Source organism: Candoia aspera, chromosome 1 (genome assembly GCF_035149785.1).
Source record: "Candoia aspera isolate rCanAsp1 chromosome 1, rCanAsp1.hap2, whole genome shotgun sequence".
Taxonomy (NCBI): Eukaryota; Metazoa; Chordata; class Lepidosauria; order Squamata; family Boidae; genus Candoia; species Candoia aspera.
This window is the reverse complement of record NC_086153.1, coordinates 240,134,125-240,154,384: the sequence shown is the minus strand read 5'-3', so window position 1 is coordinate 240,154,384 and position 20,260 is coordinate 240,134,125. Positions and strand designations below refer to the sequence as shown.

Here is a 20,260-nt window from a genome sequence, read left to right as displayed (position 1 = left end):
GCTCCAGTTTTGGACGTTAGAACAAGGTTGGTAGTGCTCGGGGGGGGGGGGGGGGGAAACCTTCTCCTTGATAGGGAAAGTTGTAGTTGTATACAAATGTCTGATCAGATAACTTGGGCATTGTCATAACAGACAGAAGATGAAACATTCTGAGAGTGGCTTGTTGCATTCATTTGGAAATGTTCTATGTCCCTGTGAAGAAAGTATGTCCCAGGCTTACAGATGGAAAACCTTTAGAATTATTATTACTATTATTGTTTTAGGAGGAAGTGGCTTTATGGTAATGTCAACTCAAAAGGAAATGATTTCCAAAACAATAAGCGAGTCATAAAACAGATAGCTCAAATTGAGAATATACAGGTATTATTAAAATATGAAGGTTTATACCTACCACGACTGTATATTTGCACTGTTACACACTGAAATCTTCCATATCTGCAAACACTAGAAATAGCAGAAAATAATAAATAAATAAATAAATAAAATTACAAGACAGTAGCAATAAGGATTTTGCAAATGAATTGTAATTTACTGTATATACTGTACCTTTAACAAAAGAAAGTATATTTCAGTTCTGTGATTTCTTGAACAACCCCTGAATGATATACTACTAATACACAATACAAACAGCCAAACTACAGATGTCAGTGATTTGATAAGGACTGCCACATACTTTCAGATGTTGATGCTAATGCATCCTAAATGTTTTAAATGAACAACATTCCTGCCAACATTCCTTCATTTTAATGGATCACCATTTAAAATAAATGGTGGATAAGAGCATAATCTATATACTACTAAAATTCTCATTAAGTTTATCTGTTTGTCTCTTTGTACCCTCAAGTTAGCCCAAATGGTGCATTATTCCACAACAATTTTTTAATCAAGATACCTAAATTCTATTAACTTAAGAATGCATAAAAAATCTGGGACCCATTACTCCTGTGGAATTGAAATTTCCACAATGTTCAGACCATTTTATTTATCACGTGACCATGCTTTCCGACACTCCCTGCCAGCTTCCCACAAGCAAAATCAGTGGGGAAGCTGGAAGGAAGTCAGAAGTTGCTCCCACTCCCACTGCTTTTTGCCAGCCCACGGTCATTCTGTTTATCTGTTTAGGTAAGTAAATACCGACTTATTACTGACGTTCATTTGCCACTACAATTATTTTTTTCCATTTATGATATACACTCTTTTTAGATGATCGCAGGACTGTCCAGCATTGGGGTAAAAAAATATGGTCAGCCTAAATGTAATGTTCATTCTGGTCACATCAGACTGCACTACCTTTCCCTCAAAGGATGACCCAGTGGGTCACAGGGTTGTCTAGTTAATACCATACCTCTGATGTCACCCTTTAAAGTTATCTCAAAAATTCAACCATTCTGAACCTGCAATTCTATCCTCTCTTCCCTAGGAGTGTATTCCACACTGTATGTGTCTCAGCACTGCCCTTAATGAAGGATTTCCAAAGCCCTGCAAAATGTACTGATTCTCAAAATGAACTAAGTAATTGTTTCTATCTTTTGCTGATTTGGAGAAAGAGCATCCTACTGAACTGTACCAAATGATTATCTCAGTTCCCTGGAATGTGCTTATGTTCTGCTGAATTCGCCACCTGGTTTTAATCTGCAAATGTGACTCAGCACTTAAAGGTCTCTTGTGCTGAATGCCCATCTTCTCATCTAACTGGAACAGAGGGAACAGTCTTCACAACTTACCAGCGCTTCCCTTCCTTCATGACAGTATCTCCAGGCTGCAGGTATAAGCCTTTATAATGACAGGGACACTCAACAATGGGCACACAGATGCCTTTCTCATTCATGTAGGTATTGTCAGGACAGCCACAGCCATCAACCGGAGAGAAACCTCTCAAGCAGTACTCATCTCCGTCCGAAAGTGAGCGGCAGGACGGTTGGCATGTGGTCAGATTGTAGCGGAAAACCTGGTTGGCTGGGCAAGAAGCTACTTCTTTGTCTGAAGTTAAGGGAGAAAATAATACATTCCTAAATCAGCATCTAAAGTCCATTCATTTATGCTACTTTTCCACCAAGAAATATTTGGGAGGACGTTACTAGTGTTTCTGAAGCAGTGGTTAAGGCCAATTGCATTGTTACTGGCTACTAATAAAAACATCATGCAAACATATAAAGACAGGGAATGTTTAAAAATAGACTCCATGATCTAAAGCTTTATGGTCCAGTTCTTCTGAGTGTGTCGGGCATGTTCCCATGAAATTCCATGTCACTACAAATAATATATCTCAGTGTTTGTTTGTTTTTTAACCTCAAATGCAATTTATCCAAATATGCTCTATTTCAGAGCTGGATTAAGGCCACTTGAGGCCTAAGCACAGCCCAACAACGGTGCCCTCGCTTCTTCTATTGCTTAACTGACAAGACATTAAGACTCAGTACGTGCTGAAAACTAAAGTCATGTGTAGCAGTGAAAGAGTTAAGGGCATGATAGCTCAGGGAAAACATTCTGTGGGGTCCCCCTCCCCTGGTGCTTATTTTGCTTAATGGTTAATCCAGGGCTGCTCTATTTTGATTTTTAAAAAGATAGATGCCGGTATCAAGAGATTAAGGAAAACAACTTTAGTTGTTTCTGTTATTGCCAGTCAGAATGGAACTGGAGATACTTACCACAGATCAGATATCTCCAGCCCCACAACATGACTCCTTTGGCAGCACAGGCTCTTGCATAAGATGACAGGGCAGCACACAAACATTTTTCATTGGAGTCACAACTGCAGGTATCGTACTTGCAACGCTGAAACAAACAGTAATCTAGTCAGTCCTAATTAATGAAAAGGGTCTTTGGATGAAAAACTGACTCTTGAGAGTAGCTATGGGTAGAATGTAGCACTCTGTTCCACAACTGCAATGGAAGTGCAGTGACACAATAAGAGACCCATATTAGGAATGGTCTAAATTGTGATGGAAGTACAATACAGAGTGAGAAACTCATATTAGGAATAGCCTGTTACCCCACCCAATCTGATGCCCTCCATGTGAGCTGGGACTCCAACTCCCAGAATGCCTGACTAAAGGTACATCTAGAGCAGTGTTTCTCAACCGTGGACATTTTAAGACATGTGGACTTCAACTCCCAGAATTCCCCAACCAGCACTGCTCTAGAGAGACTAGATAAGGAAACCTGGCATATATGACTTATTCCTTTTCCCCTTCTTTCAAAATGTAAGGTGTATCAAAGTAGTTCATCCATTTCTCTCACATGCTGGAGTGTACTTCTTCCATTTTTAAAAATGTCTTTTTAAAAGTTGCAAATAGGCTGTATCACAGCTCCAAGGCAACCCACCTAAAGGAACACTACTGCCTTGCCTATGGATTGGAAATTTGCTGTAATGCTGTACTGTGGCTCAAGCAGATGTATAAACACTAAAAACAAACCCACTGCCATGTGGGAATGCCTGAAGCCAGGATCCCAAAGAATCCTTTATGGTAAACCACCCAGATTATTCAGCTATTAGGTAGTTTAATTTTTTAAATAAATAAAAATAAAATTATTAAGAGTTCCATTTGCCCCAGGAGATGTTGTACTTTTCCTATTTGGGCTACATACTTTCTACACAGTTGTTATTCTGCAAAGAATGTGGAACATAGTTTGCTCTGTCACAGCAAGGAAATCCTCCCAAGATTTCGAAGTCTGATGCCTACCTAAGAGAGATCTGTGGCTCGTGGCTTTTCCTTTCATAATTTCTGGTTCTCTTATTCAGCTCTTTTCACATCTATGGATTTGTTCTAATTCATATATTTTTAACTGAAAGCTTCAGAAAGTGGGCTTTATCTGAAACTTGACTATTCTTTGTCAGAAATGTTAGTCCTCGGGTATTTTATAAATAAATCAGAAAAAATACTGAAGAGCTTGCTTACTTTCCCAGTATAGTCTGCAATATTCATATATATATATATATATATATATATACACATATACATACATACATACATACACACACACACATACATGCATATATACATACACACACACACACACACTTCAGACTGACAGACACACACACACACACACACACACAAATATACATATACATATACTCATTCATTCATTCATTCATTCATTCTTCCATGAAATACAAAAGATCCACACAACAGAATCCTAAGATATTGGAGAAGACTCAAAATCTGTACCTTATAATAATCCATTGGATCAATCACTGAGTGACATCTGGCAAAAGGACTTTCTGTACTTTTCAATAAAAAGCACCAGTTTTCAGCATACTTTTCTGTACCACAGGGGAGAAATGACACCTTGTTACCCACTTACTTAATGCCTTTCTGTTTCTCATATGATGTTGATGGCAATATTCTAACCTTTAGATTATTTTGATCACAACACAGTAAAGCAAAACAAAATAAGTACTTTATGTATTGTATACATAGCTCAAATACTGAAGCAACTGGGCAACTCTGTGCATTGGAATGTATAGAACAATGGACAATACTGGATACCATATCATCAGAGGACTATACAGCCTCCATAGGTTTCTCTCCCTAGTCTTTAATTGTTTGGAAGTAGAAAGCATCACCAGAAGAAAAGCATATTTAGTAGGAAGTGCCAAGCCAAGCCTGTGTCCATTTTCATAACAGCAATATGCAAAATGGAATTTTTCTCTATCTTCAGCAGCATGACTTTTTGGTAGAGTCCTCTAAAAAGAGAGATTGAAAGCTGCAGCTCATACTCAAGTGAAAGCCTTTGGATTAGCACAGATGTATGCATTGCATGCAAAACTACTACTTCCAATTGAAGACCTGACTTGGAGATGGGCTATAAAACTCTCTTGTATGAAGATATTAGTGGATTTTGGAATGTGTTGATGAAAGCCACTCCTCCCTTACCGTTCTCAAGACTCAGAGTGCAAGGGTCTTCCAATTTATCTTCCATGTTGCTACAGCTGGCTTGTGCTTTCCAGGTGTTGGCGAAGGAAGCCCCTGTTGCTTCAACCACTCCACCCGATGTTTTGAAATCATCACTTTCTATTCCATTGTAATCTCCACAAAGTCCTGTTGATAAAAAACAACAGAAATTTAATGTGTTGTACTTTACTGAAATCTCTTGCTGTTGTTCTGGTAAGATCTTCTAGGTATTAAGTTCCCATCACATCTAACAGTAATTCCAAACCAACATGAACTTTACTAAGTAATACTAACTTTTTGTTTTGTTTAGTTTTACATCAGTTCTTAAGTACGTCAATGCTCCTGACTGTATTATAGCAACAGTGCTATCTTCTGAAGTGACCCTTTTTAGTCAAAATGACAAACTGAGAAATAGGAGAGTCAGGGTGGTAGAGAAAAAATGTTTCTAACATTGAATTTTTTTTTATGCCTCTTAATATCAGCATTTTGAATCAGCACTATGAGAAACTCCAAAGTAACTTAACAAATTATTGTGAGATTGTTTCAGATATAGAAACATTAAATGGATGAACATTAAACTAAACAACATACTTAGTATCAAAAATCCTAAACACTGAGATATGCACTGTAAGGTGGAAGCTGTCAAAATAAGTTAATAGGTTGGCCGGTATTCCGTTATTCTACTCAATAACTGAATAGATGAAATTCATTCAAGATCTTTACCTTTTATCTAATGGTAGATAAAAGTTCAGACTTGCCTTGGAGAGTTCCCTTGACAGACTGTTCCACAATGACATACAGTTGCATCACTGGAGACAGCTGGATCTGCATCTTTAGCCCCAAATATGTGTGCACAATAACGTAGTGGGAAGATGGCCGGAAAATTGAGATCCCACCTGGAAAGACAAAGGGAAGGTCAAATCATCTTCTGTCAACTGTAATCCATTTGTCCTCTGCCTTTAATCTGAAAGGAAAAAAAATAGCGGTCAACTTATTTGTGTTTCTCCAGGAGAGCAAGAATAGTTAGCCAGCACATTGATGTTATTTCTTATGTGGGAGAAGATGGAAGAAGGCAATGAAAAATGAGAGACATGAGTCATAAGTCATTGTTAAGCACTTTACTCTCAGGGACCAGTGCCTACTAAATTTATCAGGAAATACATCTCACCCCCCTTTCTAGTATCTTTTTTTATTCCGTTATATTTAATGGTATCCCGTATGTTAGTGATCCCTTTGTTTTTAACTTGCTTAATATCTTAAAGCACAATCAGAAGGATATCTAGAGCAATCTAGGCAATGCTGGGGTATGTGGAAGTCATGGCTCCCTTCCTTACCTGTTCTGTAGGGCAAATTAATCTCCATCTCATTCAGTAGTACAGTAGCATCTGATTTGAAAGCTACAATCTGTGTGAGAGAAAATGCATCCTATTATGTCAGTACAACTTTAGTGGGATCCTTAAAATAGAATGCCATCTTAAATTAACATCATTCTTCCATGCTCAGAACCATAGAAGTGGAACGAGTTCTTCAGAGAGATTACAGAAATCCAATCCAGTGTAATCCAGTGGATTACAGAAATTGAGAAATAGTTTAATCAACATTGTAAGCCCTGAGCAACAGAACACATGACCCTGAGCATGAATATTCACCCTTTGACTGGAAGGCAACTTCTGCAGATTCAGAAGAAGACTCTGAAGCACAAATAGGATCTTTTTAATCAAAGTACATGAAATATATAAAGTGGAATTTGTTTGAGTGCTGATAGTTCTGGTTGCTTATTTGCCAATATACATTCAAGTTCCCAGACTTATTATATTAGAGCAACATCAAATGCTCTAAGTGTTATCAATAACTCCACATATTATTGTTTCAGTTTCTTTATACCATATTCATTAACTTGTGAAAGAAAGCAGTTAAAATCTCCCATTTAAATAAAAAGATTGGATTACTATATTTCATTTTGTCAATTGGCAGTTATATTTATGCCTTCTCCTCATGTGTTTTCAACGAAGGAGTAATGAGACTTGTGGTCTTTGCAATTTGTTTTCCTGGCTCTAGACTCTTCCTCTAGGGCAATGTTTCCCAATCATGGGAAATTCCTGATGTGTGGCCTCCAGTACCCAGAATTTTCCAGCCAGCATGGCCATTGTTGAGAATTCTGGGAGTTGAAGTCCATACCTCTGAAAGTTTCAAAGGTCAGGAAACAGGGCGAGAAAGGGGAACTTGTAACACTTTAGATCACCCTTCTCCAACATTTGTGGCCTCCCAGTATGTGGCTCTCCACTGCACAGCCAATTGCAAAGGACACTATAGTCCAAAATCTCTAAAAGGAGTTTGGCTGCCATCCCCCAGTAAAGAATTTATTTATTACTTGGCCACTGTTAGCTGGATCATAAAAGTATAATGGATCAGGAAGAAAGTAATTCTTGAAAATAATTCTCATTACATTTTTGATATGAAAACTTTGGTGGGCAATGATAATGTAATACATATTTTGTATACATAGCATATTATCAGTGTAAATGAAAACTACATCTGAGGAATGTAACAGGAACCCATAGCAAAATAAATGTAAGCAAAACACAGTCATAATATAGTCAGGATTTTGTTTCTCCAGTGAATAAAGACATTTGGATCAACAATCATAAATACGAATACTAATTAAAATTTCTCGAAGTGGCAAAAGTATAGCTTCATCTGACTTTTTTTTAGACTGAGAAAGAGAAACAGACATCAAATGAAATAAAAGGCATCATAAAATAGATGAACAAGCTGACAGCTATACCATCATCATCTACATTAAACTTACACTCTTCTTGTGGTCCATTAGTAACACGACGGTCTTTAGGCATGTCTGCTTGTCTGAAGAACTGCATGGAGCCAATTCTCCCAGGAGAACATGTGAGTCATTTTTCCTGGCCTGCTCATATGGAAGAACAAATACAATTAATGTGGTCAATCATTACCTCTATAAACCAATTTGTTTTCCAGGACAAATAAAATTAGCTATTAAACCAAAAAGATAGATAGATAGATAGATAGATAGATAGATAGATAGATAGATAGATAGATAGATATTTGCTGTTAGAGATGCCAGCTTCCATGATTTGGTTTGTAGATCTTTCTGTTCCCTTCAGGAAGTGTATTAGTCTTTCTTTGGGAAAATGAGCTGCTGCCCCAATTTGCATTCAACAACCCATTCAGATTCATAGTAATCTTTTTAGCCTTATCCTAAATTTCACTGCATTTATAAGGTGGGATAAAGGACTTGCTTTCCCAATGGGGAACATCAGACTTCATGCTCCAGTGCTGGGTGTTGGCACCTCTCCCTATAACAAAGTAGCAGCAGGCATTAGTGCTATACAGTACTGTAGGGTATGCCCTAAATTATACAGTAAATTCAGCAGATGCTGAGACTGAGACGATTCTGCAGTGCCAGTCCAGGAAAAAAAACAAAAAACAGCTAATATCAGATATGCAACAAGAAGGTGACAAATGGAGAAAATTTGCTAATGCACAGAATACCCCATAGCCATAGTTCTGCAGGCATTCTATAGCAGATAGAATTAATAATAACACTGAGTTGCCTAATAAATAAGTCAACCGTCTGTGTATGGATCCAAAGAAAGGAAAGGAAATAGATTAAGCTTTGGGTATCCACACCACCATCAGGGCAAAACACAATTTAGAAATGCTTGGGGAATTTTATCTCTGAGAATTCACAAGCGGCTGACCTGATCCACATCTCCTGGGCTTCTCAGCAAATTAGAATTATTATCAAACAGCTATCACACTTCCTGAATGTTCCAGCTCAGTTCTTGGTTCCAAAATGTCTCAAAATATAGAATATGGAAATGCATATTTTGAGAGAAAAATATATACTGAAGTGCCTATTTTTGAATATGTTTAGAACATTTGTCTTTGAATACAACTTAAACCCTAATTTTGTCTTGATTGAAAAAAAAAGATTAATGCAGAAATAGAACAGATTGGGTATGGACTAAAAATATACCTATTTTACCATTAAGAGGAGGAAAATTTCCCTAACTGAATGAGCTTGTTTTTATAGCTATGGAGGAACTGGGTGAATTACATCGTTTGTTACTGTGTATACACCAAAGGACCCTATAATCATTAAACCCATTTAAAAACCACTGAAATAGTTGTGTTAATTTTGAATGCTCATTGCATAGAAATGGCAATCCTCCCAGGCTTTTATCTAAAAAACATAGAACATCTACAAATAAACTTGCCATAGACTAGAACAGAAACCTCTGATAGCATTATCATCATCATCATCATCATCGCCACAACAGCCGCTGCCACCATATTTTGGTGCAGAAATAACCAAGTGGTTTACAAAATTGGAATAAAATACAAGATAAAAACAAACATTAAAAAATTCACATCATTGCTATAAAACCATATAAAGCAGTCAGCAAAAGATCTTTGGCACAACTCCAGAGCCTAACTCAAGAAATCTGTCTTGAGCATTTGGTAAAATTGCAGTGTTCATAATCCCAGCTGCACCTCCAAAGGCAAGGATTTCACACACATACCTTGGTTAACACATAGTAACAGTCTCCATGGAAGGTATATTTCTTCCCATCAAAAGTTGTTATGTGGGATCCCCCCTCCAAAGCACATGTGCTTGGACAGGGTAACTCCTGGCATATCCATCTCCCTGAATTACACGTGCTGCAAATAGACAAAACGGGGCATCAAGGGATGTACAGTCCAAGAACCTGCACTGAAAATACATGCATTTAGACTATCCCATTGAAGGTGCCTTTTGGAAGTAAGTCTGTTTGTGTTTTCGCTACCGTATAACCCATCCGGTTTCTTTTCTTTTCTTTATAGACTGAAGAAGCCACCAAAGCCTGGATGAAGACTTTGCAGTTACAGATCAAATTACTTAGAGGCAATACATTCACTTTTCTTTTGGATTGTTTGCTGATGCTGGACAATTTTTATCTTTCTTTAAACCATATAAATGCAAAGTTTCTTAATTTGACTTGGCATGTTTAATTAAATATGTAAAATATTTAAAATAGTGTGTAAAATAATACTGAGGTATTTGACTGAAAGCAAGGGGGTTCACTGGTGACGCAAGGAAGTTATTTTGATGACATTCCCATCACTGTTGTGGTGGTGGTTATTGTTGTTGTTGTTATTATTATTATTATTTCAACAAGCATCAATTCTAAAATACTGTGCTCTGCCCAGCGATACTTTCAGGCCATTTCCCCACTAGTAACATAAAGTGTCTACATAGCATCACCCTGTCATCACTGACATGATATAAATCCTGTCCTCATTTTGACTTAACAATCATTGGATGACTCTAAAAAAATACGATAAGTTGCTGGTAGGGAAATGATGGGTTATTGGTTTTCTTACCACTTTTCACATTCATTGGTAATTTTCTGACCAGGGGAGTATATTTTTCCATGAAGTTTACAATGGCATTGGTTTGTGGCCACACAGCCTTTCCCTGTGATATCATCATATACCGTGCCTGCAAAAACAAGATGTTAATAGTACATGACAACTAAAATTGCTACTAAAGCTCTAAATAAGAAATTCTGTCAAACTAAGATGAACAATGCATTACCAATACATGAACAATTTCCTAGCTAATTATTAAATTTGGTTGAAGAGTACAGAGTATGGGTGATGTATCTGTGGCAGAGGAGGAAAAACTTTGCAAGGGTCTTGTAATGTTCTTAACCTAATTTCATGTGGTCCTAATTTCAGAAGCTTTCTGCAAACATTCACTTCAGGCCATGGACAAGAACAAGCTGTCCCATTACCTGCTAATGGGGGGAGAAAGGGAAAAGGGAAAGGGAAAGCGGTTCCAAAGACAAAAGAGGGGTGGGCCAAAACAACCCCCCACTTTTGACTCTAGCCTGGTCCACTGCATCAGGCCTCTGACCGATTATTCCCAAGAAAATGTGGCACTCAATAATAGTAAAAAAGATTGCCTGCTCCTTTTCTGAGCTTGTAATAGAAGGCAGTAATGATGCTTCTTCCAAAGGGAGATCATCACTTCTGCTTAACCCTGGCAAATATTTTTATTTATTTCTAATATTGCTACCTCAAAATTTCTTGACACAAAATCACGTTTTTTCATATCCGTTTTCTCAGAGATAAATCTCAGTGAATCCACTGAAGGCTACTGTTCACAAGTATGCTTATTATTGCATTGAGCACTAATAGTGCAATTACTATTGCACTGAGCACAAATAACCTTGAAAAGGGACTAATCAGCTTGACCTCAACCATTCAGATAAGCAGGGATTTAAACTTGGATTTCCCACCCAACCCTTTATACACTGAAATTGTTACCTTCAGGGCAAAAACAGCCGTCTGTATAGTGCTCTTCACATAGTCTGCTAATCTCCAGGTGTGAACAGGAGTCCATACAGGGAGAGCCACTTTCCAGGTAAATCATGTTTGAGGGACATGACTTAGCTAAAAGAATAAAAGAATAGAGCAATGACTAGGAAACATACTTCGTATTTAATGGACAAAAGTCCATTTACCTATGAGGAAAAACACACAATAGAATTGCACTATTGAAGTGCTTGGCCTAAAATCTTTAAAATCATTTTTCTAAAGTTTTTATATAGGTTATTTTTTAAGTTGCATCTTCTGTTTTTTGTGGAAAAAAATGTAACTCAACAAATGAAGTGGAGAAGGCTTACTGCAGTTCCTGACCCCTAGGTAATGTCTTCATCATGGACCTTGGGTTGAGCCTTTTTGGTGGTATACCCTCCACACACACACCGCAAGATAAGGTTGGCCTCATCCCTATTAGCATTGCAACGCTGTTACAACTTGCCTCTTCTAGACCGTCTTTGGGGATGGAATGGTGGGTGTCATGCTCCTCTGAGGAAGTGGTAGCATGATGGTGGGATGTATTGGGGGGTGTTCATTTATATTATTTTGTTGTTTTTAATCTGATTATTCTATTGAGGAATTTGTATGCTGCTCAGAGTCAGTCTGGGTAGAGTGGCATACAAAGCTAACAAACATTTTAGAAACACTGAGAATGATCAAGTTTGGTGTGTCTCTGTGTATATACATGCACACAGAGGAAATGTTATGATCCCTTTCTAATGAAGATATTTAACACACACAGACACATATATATACACATATACACATATACACATACATACATACATATATATATATATATATATATAGTTGAAGGTTTGTTTCTAAATGCTTGTAAAATTGGTATATGATGGAAATAAAGCATGAGAGAATCATTAGAGAATGGTTCAATATTGAGTAGAGAAATAAAATAAGGGTGTGTGGTATTTCCTTCATTGTCTACTATATTTATGGATAAATGTATAAAGAATGCTTGTGGTGAGACTGGAGATGTGTTGTTTAGGTCAAGAATGTATGTGTACTTTTGTATGCTGATGGTGCCATATTGTCTGTGAATCCAAATGCAATATGGATTTACTGCAGTGAATCTTAGATTGCAACAAGGAGAATGGATTTGAAAATTAAGATATCAAAGACGAAGGTAGTTGTGTTTCCCACAGAAATAGAGGAAGCAGTTGTTACACACACCTGGCAAAAAACTCAGGCAAGCTGATGAATTTATGTACCTTGGTAAAATGTTTGCTAAAGATGGGAAAATAGCAAAATAAAAAATAAGATGTGCAAAGCTAGCGGAAAAGTGGTGGGTAATATGTGGTCTGTTGTGAGGAATGACAGAAGCAAAAATGGCTGTGTTTAAGAACCTGCTTCTGTCCACTTAGTTATATGAAAGTCTGTTGGGTAAATAAGGAAACATATAAAAATAAATTGAATGAAGTGGGAATGGGAGACTTAAGTGTGCATGGTAAAATAAGAAGTGACAGGATCAAGAATAAATCGATGAGAAATGAAATGTGGGTGGAATACAACCTAAGTGACCAGTAGGAAAGAAATTCACTAAGGTGGTTTGATCATAGAGAGGGAATGAATGAGGATCAAATCACTAAACAAAAGCATGGAAGAGCAGTGAAAAGACAGAAGACTGAGAAATTCATAGTTGAAAAAAGAAAGAGGACAGAGATCTATATAACAAAAGGCAATGAATTTAATGGTTTGTGGGTATGATGGAAGCAAGGTTGGTTTGCAAGAATTTAACTCTTCAGTGGTATAGTACATGACATTGGTGTAATCTAGATGCATGCATGTATGTATTTAACAATGTTGATAGCCTGCCTCAATCCAAATGGACTCTTTCCAGCAACACACATAATTCCAAATATACAATAAAAAGTGATCAATATAGATTTTCCTTTCCTTTCCTTTCCTTTCTTGGCTTACTATTTTATTCCCTTTTGTCTGTTTTGAATAAGTTTGCACAGGAATAGCATGATGGATATGAATGGAGGGAGGGAGGGATGGACAACCAAGTCCAAACTCACACAGATGAAATAATAGTCCATTAGTATACTTTGTGAAAGTTTCCAAGTTTTTAAATGTTGTTAATATAAAACCAGATGACTGTTTTGTATTTGTATTTGTAAACACTTTCTACAGTCAGTTAACTAATTCACATTTGATTAACTGAATTCTCCTGAGTTTCAATGGGATTTAATCCTCCTTATTTTGTTTAACAAGTACATGCTTTTTGTGTGTCAGCTTAGATCCCAAGACACTGATGCTCCTTGGAACTTGGCCTGAAATAAATAATCAAGGATGAAGGACATTTAGAAGAAACATATACAGGATGAAAGATGGAGGAACTTCAGGGCCATTTTGATGTGAAGTAAAGGAATGACAGTATCCACACTTGCATGCTGCTTAAACTTTCTCAACTGCATTTTGTTCTTGTACACTGCCCAGATTCACATTGTTTGATTTAGGTGGCCTTATAAATCCCGTTAATGAATAAATCAAATAAATAAATATTGTCTAAGCCAGTTAGCTACTTACTGCAGAACTGAGGGGTCCTCCAGTTCTGAGGTTTGCCACCAGCATGGGAACACTGACGTGAATACTCAGCGATGGTGCTGCAGAAGCAGAAAGAGTCCTCAGCGTGCTGACAAGCACATCTGTCCTGCATGCAGGCTTGAACATACAGTTCTAGATTCAGGCGAGACTGACAATCTGCAAATGCTGGGGCAGTTAGGAGATCTTCACATTCTTTGCGCTTGAAAGAGAAGAAAGCAGAGGGGAATCGGTGTCTCCCTTACATTGCCCTCCAGTAATAAAAAGAATTGATTAAAACTGTAGACCAGAATTGTGCATTCAAATTTTGGAGCTATGAAACATGGGCCACTGCTCCCAATAAAAACTGCTGGAGCAAAAACAGCAAGCCCTAGAGGCTGATGTCTCTCTGTTTCTAATATTCCACGTGGTTTTGAGAACTTACATGCTCGTTGCACAGTTCAATAGGCTTTGTCTCATCAGGGTCTTCACATACTGTTTTTGGGTTATTAATTTTTTGCAGGTTTCCATATGTGATCGGGTTGTAGTTCAATCCTATTAGAAACAATAAATGTATATTTAAACAAATAATCCCCTTTGTGGATTATGATTCTTGGCATCCTGATGACTGTAAAGACGCATAAATGATAAATCAGCTAGATATGGAGGACTGCACATGTTGTGTTATAGATACCACACAATACATTTTGAGAACTGGAAGGAAGGCAGATGAGCCACAGAAATGCTGAGAAAAATGCTGTATATTAAGTAAACTAAGATACAAAACATCCTAGTTTTGCTTATATCTTGTTTTGCTTACAAACCACAACTTCTCATTCTATAGTACACTCACTTAGAATGCACTATTTAAATATTTTGAAGTTTTATTCTAGTTGTTGGTGTTCATTTACTTAAAGATTTGTTTGAAGGTTTTCTATATTTTTCATTCCATTTTCATGGAAGAATGCATGAACCTCAAGGTTTAACTTGGATTGAGTGGAAGTGATACGTACAGTTGGTAAAGTGAATTCTATTATTCTAAACATACTGCCCTTAAGTTATCCTGACTATATTTAAAAAAAACTGATTTAATTATAGGTAAAGGTAAAGGTTTCCCTTGACGTAAAGTCCAGTCGAATCCGACTCTAGGGGGCGGTGCTCATCTCCATTTCTAAGCCTTGGAGCCGGCGTTGTCATAGACACTTCCGGGTCATGTGGCCGGCATGACGACACGGAACGCCGTTACCTTCCCGCCGAAGCGGTACCTATTGATCTACTCACATTGGCATGTTTTCGAACTGCTAGGTGAGCAGGAGCTGGGACAAGCAACAGGAGCTCACCCCGCCGCGCGGTTTTGAACCGCCGACCTTCCGATCGACAGCTCAGCGGTTTAACCCGCAGCGCCACCGCGTCCCTGATTTAATTATACTGTGGACAATATTATATAAAAATCATTTTCAACTGACATAGTTTACTGACCTCATAATTTAGTTAAAATTCAGAATATATAAGTCATTTCACATTCTCATTTGTAAACTAATTTGCTAGGAAAAAATTAATGTGTTGTATATGTGATTGTCAGTTCTGCATTTAAAGCATCCGTATTCTCCAGTTTGTAGAAGGCTGCTTCCTATAGTGTTGTTCTACTTACCATTTGAGTCAAATTCATTGTAGATCTTGTCTCCATTATAATCTCCACAAAGTCCACAAGTATAATTGTTAAACTTAGTGTCAAGCTCAACCTACATTGAAAAAATAAAACCAGGAAACTTTGATTGACGGTGGTGTTTCAGTATCTCAAGCATAGGTCTTGTCTTCTACCTAAGATCCTTTGACAGGACCTACTGGAATTCTACCTGGGACAGTATGATTACCTGATACTTGCTGCACCTGTGCTTCACCACTGTTTCAAGACTAAGATGACAAGCAGAACCGGGGCGGGGGGGACATTAAAAAAAAAAGTGGAACTGAAATACAGGAAACATCTCAGAGAGGCAGATGCTGATTTCCTAACTGAAGCAATTCTGTGATACAGAACAGGATGATATTTTGCATTGTTACAGGACACATTTCTAGTACTAAAACTTTACTTGAATAATCCTATCTATGAAAAAGTCCTTACAAGGTATGCAGACTTCCTTCACTTAAGCTGAATTCAGCCTAGCCTAAAGGTAGCCAGAGGGGTAGAGTCATTTCAAAGCCTATCTTAGGTACTAGAAAGAAAACCATAACAAAACTATCAGTTGCCTATGTGATTTATGTCTTAGCCAGAAGTTGACATCATACCATCAAAGCATCTGCTCTGTTCCATATCAGAATCAGGCCCAGTTTTGCATAGACTTTGGTGTATATATCGTTCTTCTCAATCAGAACACCAGAACCATAGTGCGGAGTCTTTGCACTGTACAGAAGCATGACAAAAAAGTACATGCATTGGTTTCCATTGCAGTTAACAGCTCAAGCATTAGAAGTCAAAGATGTTTCTATACCTAATGAGGAATTACATTCTACCTGTGGTCTATTTTACATCCAAGTGGTGAGGTTTTCAGAATTTTAGTATATTTGAAGTGTTACCTGATTTGGTTCCACCCACCCCCTTCCAAACTGTACCTGCATTTGGCTCCATATTTCTGCAAACCTAATACTACAGAACCACAGTTTAAAGAAAAGAGTGTTGCTTTAGGTAGCCTCTTCCATAAACCTCTGCAAATCTAGCATCAGGGAATAAAATGATATTAAAAATGTCCAAACTTTAATTGTGAATGATGGTTTCAGTCAGGCTAATTCCAATAATAACCTTCTGCAAGGTCACTATGTATTATTACAGCTAGCACATTTCAAGTCATGTTTCCTTGTTTACTGAAAAAATTGTACTCTCTCATTCTGTCTATCAACAGGTTAGATGGAAGCATCCTATACATATGGACATTCATCCAAAGGCCTCCTATCATGCAGAAAAAAGCAGGAGGAAAGCACTTGATTTCAAAGCTAGAGAATGGATCTGAATAAACACAACTTCAGTGGATGCAGCAATAGTATTAGACTGCTACAGGTCTTGTGTGTGTTTCACCTTTCCTGAAATAAAAAGTAAGGAATTGTTTAGACTCTTTTTTTCTCCTGTGCTATGCTAGGCAGGATCTTATATACAGGTTTTCTACTCATTTTGGGAGGTTTGCTGCAGAGTAAAATGTTGGTCAGCCCTAGAATAATGGAACAGGTCACATTACAGGAAAAGGAAAATATTAACATTCATTAGGAGAAGGAATGTGTTTTCTTAAGCCAATTACCCAACATTTGCCATGGGTTTAAAGTTCAATAATCTGGTTGGGAATGTCTTTCACAATGTAAAATGCTAATTAAAGAAGAAAGCTACATCATTTATATCAGCTATGCTAAGGGGAGAAAGCAACTAGAGCTTATATACCAAATAGAACCAGTAGTCTACTGGCTAAAAGGGACATTTCCCCATAGGATTGGTACAGCTGGAAAACTGCTTGTATATTCTTCTAATCCTTCTAATCATCCTGCTTCATATTCAACATGAACTTGGATAGGTCTCTAGCAATCACCATTCAATTAAGTCAAAATCCCTTAATAATACATGAAAATGTTCTCAATAGATTTTGTCAGAGAGGGTGGTTACTGCACATAGACAATGAAGGCCATCATTCTGTTGCCCCTAGGGCACAAATGGAGCTCTAATGAAGTCCAGTATTTGACCTAAAGAGGACCTACACAATGGACCAGCGTAGACATAAATTCACTTGGAAGCTTTCAGTGAATCTTTCTCAGACTCAGTTGTATTTTTATAAGTTGACATTGTAATGTTTTATAAGTTGACATTATCAAGTTTAATTTAAGCAAAATTGTTCTGAAGGTCAACAAGATGAATTTAGCATACAAACAATGAGTCACTGCATGTGGAATGTAATATAACTGGGTGAAAAGTTGAAAAATACCAGCGAAAACAGTCATCTGGACTGAGAAGGAAATTATTGACAATAATTTTGAAGCATATTGTCTTTCAACAGTCCAAGAGCCTGCTTCATTGTTGCTAGCCTCTGCAATGATTGTGGAAGAGTAACAGAGACGTGTGAAGCTTAGAAGTAGTGATCAAAACTCTTGTTGCCTCAAATATTTTTTCCCGAATAATCATGTCCGGTCCAAATTTTGCTTTAGCTGAGAACTGGTAATGACCTATGAATGTATAGACTCCCTGAAGTCATTCCATAACTCTTGTTCTTATTTTGTACTTCTCTTGAACGTTTTCTGAAGAATTCCAAAATTACTTCAAACTTTGCTCAAAGCAACGTTTCTTTTGAAAAGGCAGCTTTCGTTTCTACACAATGTAGCTTCCTAAAGTTTTGGGCTATAGCTTCTGAAATAGTTACTACAATGAGCTTTTTGTGACAAATTTTCAGAACTTAAAGGTTGCATGCTTGGAAACATAATCATATCAGAGGAACTTACATTTGCCCATCCACCACAACCATCTTGTGAGAGAGGTAAATAACAACATCTTTGATTGTAACAAGAACATATCGGATATTAGGGTAACCTTCATTCTGCTGACGCTGGATATGAACAGAGAACTCTTTATAAGATTCTTGGCAGTGTGAAGCAAAATTGTAATCACAGACACCAGGAAATTGGTAAAAAACACCATCAAAAGTTTTGAAGTGGTTGTTCCCCCAGGTACTGCAGACATACTGGCCATGGTTAGGTTTTCTTACTGGAAAGACAAAAATGTTATGACAAAGTAACCATTAAGTGCCATTATGCAGCAAAAAAAAAAAAGGCAGATGAAAGACACTTAGGTAATTAAGTCAAAATAAACAATTCAAGCAGCCTCTGAATGGGGAAAAGTTTGCTAGTATCAAATGTTTTATCGAAAAGTTAGCATTTTATATTACCACTGTTAATTGCATCATCTCAGGAAATATGCACACAGACACCATAAAAAGGAGGCACAAATATTCTCATTTTTTTTTCCTGGAATAACAAGAGTTTTGCTATGTACTGTGGGAAGCAGGGGGAGAGCATTGCCTATTAATGCCCCTTATTTACTCACTGGGATGGTAGTGCTATACTAAAGGATTAAAAACAACATTGCTACTGCTTATACCAAATAAGATATAATTTTTAATTAAAAATCACTCCATTGAAAGTTCCAGATTCAAGTTATATTCATTAAGGATAGGGATATTTAGATAAATCTTCCTCTATTTGCAGATCCTTAGCATTTGAAGATTAATGAAAAAATCAGAGTCAGTATCTCAGTGCTGAAATGGTCATTAGAGTAAACTCATGCCCGCCCTTGAGAGTCAGTTTGGTGTAGTGGTTAAGGCATCAGGCTAGAAACCAGGAGACCATGAGTTCTGGTCCCGCCTTATGCACAAAGCCAGCTGGGTGACCTTGGGCCAGTCTCTCTCTCTCGGCCCTAGGAATCAGGCAATGGCAAACCACTTCTGAAAAACCTTGCCAAGAAAACTACAAGGGTTTGTCCAGACGGTCTCCGAGAATCAGACACAATTGAACAGATTAAAAAAAAAAAGTCCTCCCTACTGGTATTTTTAATATTAACATTATTATGGTCACTGACCAGAATTCAACCAGTTAGCAGGAGATAAAACAAAATAAAACAGTAGAGTTTATGGCAAGATCATTAATGCAATCAAAGTATGTCTGGTTTTACAAATTCTATAGCAAACTCTGGTCACATTCATAGAAACTGAATCATACTGGCCAGATAATAGCCACTGTACATAGAATAAATCAGATTGGCCTGGATATTTTGTTAAATAAGGAGTTATAAGGTAGTCCTTGCATCCTTATAAAAATGCAATATAACAGGACTATAGATACAATAGACTCTGCTACAAATACCATGAGCCAAGATATGTTATGCCTTAATATTGCTAACATATTCATTCACATCATTCAAAATATTCTCTGTTACAAGCAGAGATAAGAAACACCCAAAACTTTCCATATTTTCAAAGCCCTGTGTAGTTATTTGAGCACTTGGAAGCTTGTCTGATGTGCATTACAAAAAGCAGTGAGTGCTCTATAGGCTTCCCCATTGGCCATTTCTATCGCATATTTGTTAAACATCTTACCTTTTTTAATGTTGCTTGCATAGCAAACTACCAGCCACAGCAACAGCAGGCTGGTTACCTTTGGCCCCATAGTAGCTAAGAGTGAAAGGCAATAGCTGGTCTACAGCCTTTCTTTATATAATGTCCATTGGTGCAGTCCATCCCACCACAAAGGAGGAGGAGGACGGTTCAAGCGTTTATACAATGTTTGTTAACTTCAGAAAGTACACAGAACTGAATTTTTCATTGTAATAGCCATAATCCAACATTCAGGAAATAGAATAATATTGGGTCAGTTATCATGCAATTATCCTTTTTATG

At 37.4% G+C, this 20,260-nt stretch overlaps 1 protein-coding gene across 1 annotated transcript in view; it reads right to left on the bottom strand.

Annotated features, from left to right (window-relative positions):
- The window catches only part of MUC2 (mucin 2, oligomeric mucus/gel-forming), a 65,869-nt gene extending 45,833 nt beyond the window's left edge, over positions 1-20,036 (bottom strand). The window contains exons 1-17 of the mRNA XM_063317814.1: positions 19,961-20,036; positions 18,312-18,573; positions 16,128-16,242; positions 15,493-15,583; positions 14,287-14,396; positions 13,848-14,064; positions 11,247-11,372; positions 10,299-10,416; positions 9,458-9,596; positions 7,708-7,821; positions 6,233-6,302; positions 5,657-5,794; positions 4,881-5,045; positions 4,173-4,267; positions 2,649-2,775; positions 1,725-1,980; positions 392-444 (exon numbers count right to left, since the gene is read on the bottom strand). Of these exons, the coding sequence (XP_063173884.1) occupies positions 392-444; positions 1,725-1,980; positions 2,649-2,775; positions 4,173-4,267; positions 4,881-5,045; positions 5,657-5,794; positions 6,233-6,302; positions 7,708-7,821; positions 9,458-9,596; positions 10,299-10,416; positions 11,247-11,372; positions 13,848-14,064; positions 14,287-14,396; positions 15,493-15,583; positions 16,128-16,242; positions 18,312-18,573; positions 19,961-20,030 (2,266 nt within the window). The 5' untranslated portion in view covers positions 20,031-20,036. The remainder of the gene's footprint in view (positions 1-391; positions 445-1,724; positions 1,981-2,648; positions 2,776-4,172; positions 4,268-4,880; positions 5,046-5,656; positions 5,795-6,232; positions 6,303-7,707; positions 7,822-9,457; positions 9,597-10,298; positions 10,417-11,246; positions 11,373-13,847; positions 14,065-14,286; positions 14,397-15,492; positions 15,584-16,127; positions 16,243-18,311; positions 18,574-19,960) is intronic.
- Positions 20,037-20,260: the final 224 nt, after the last annotated feature.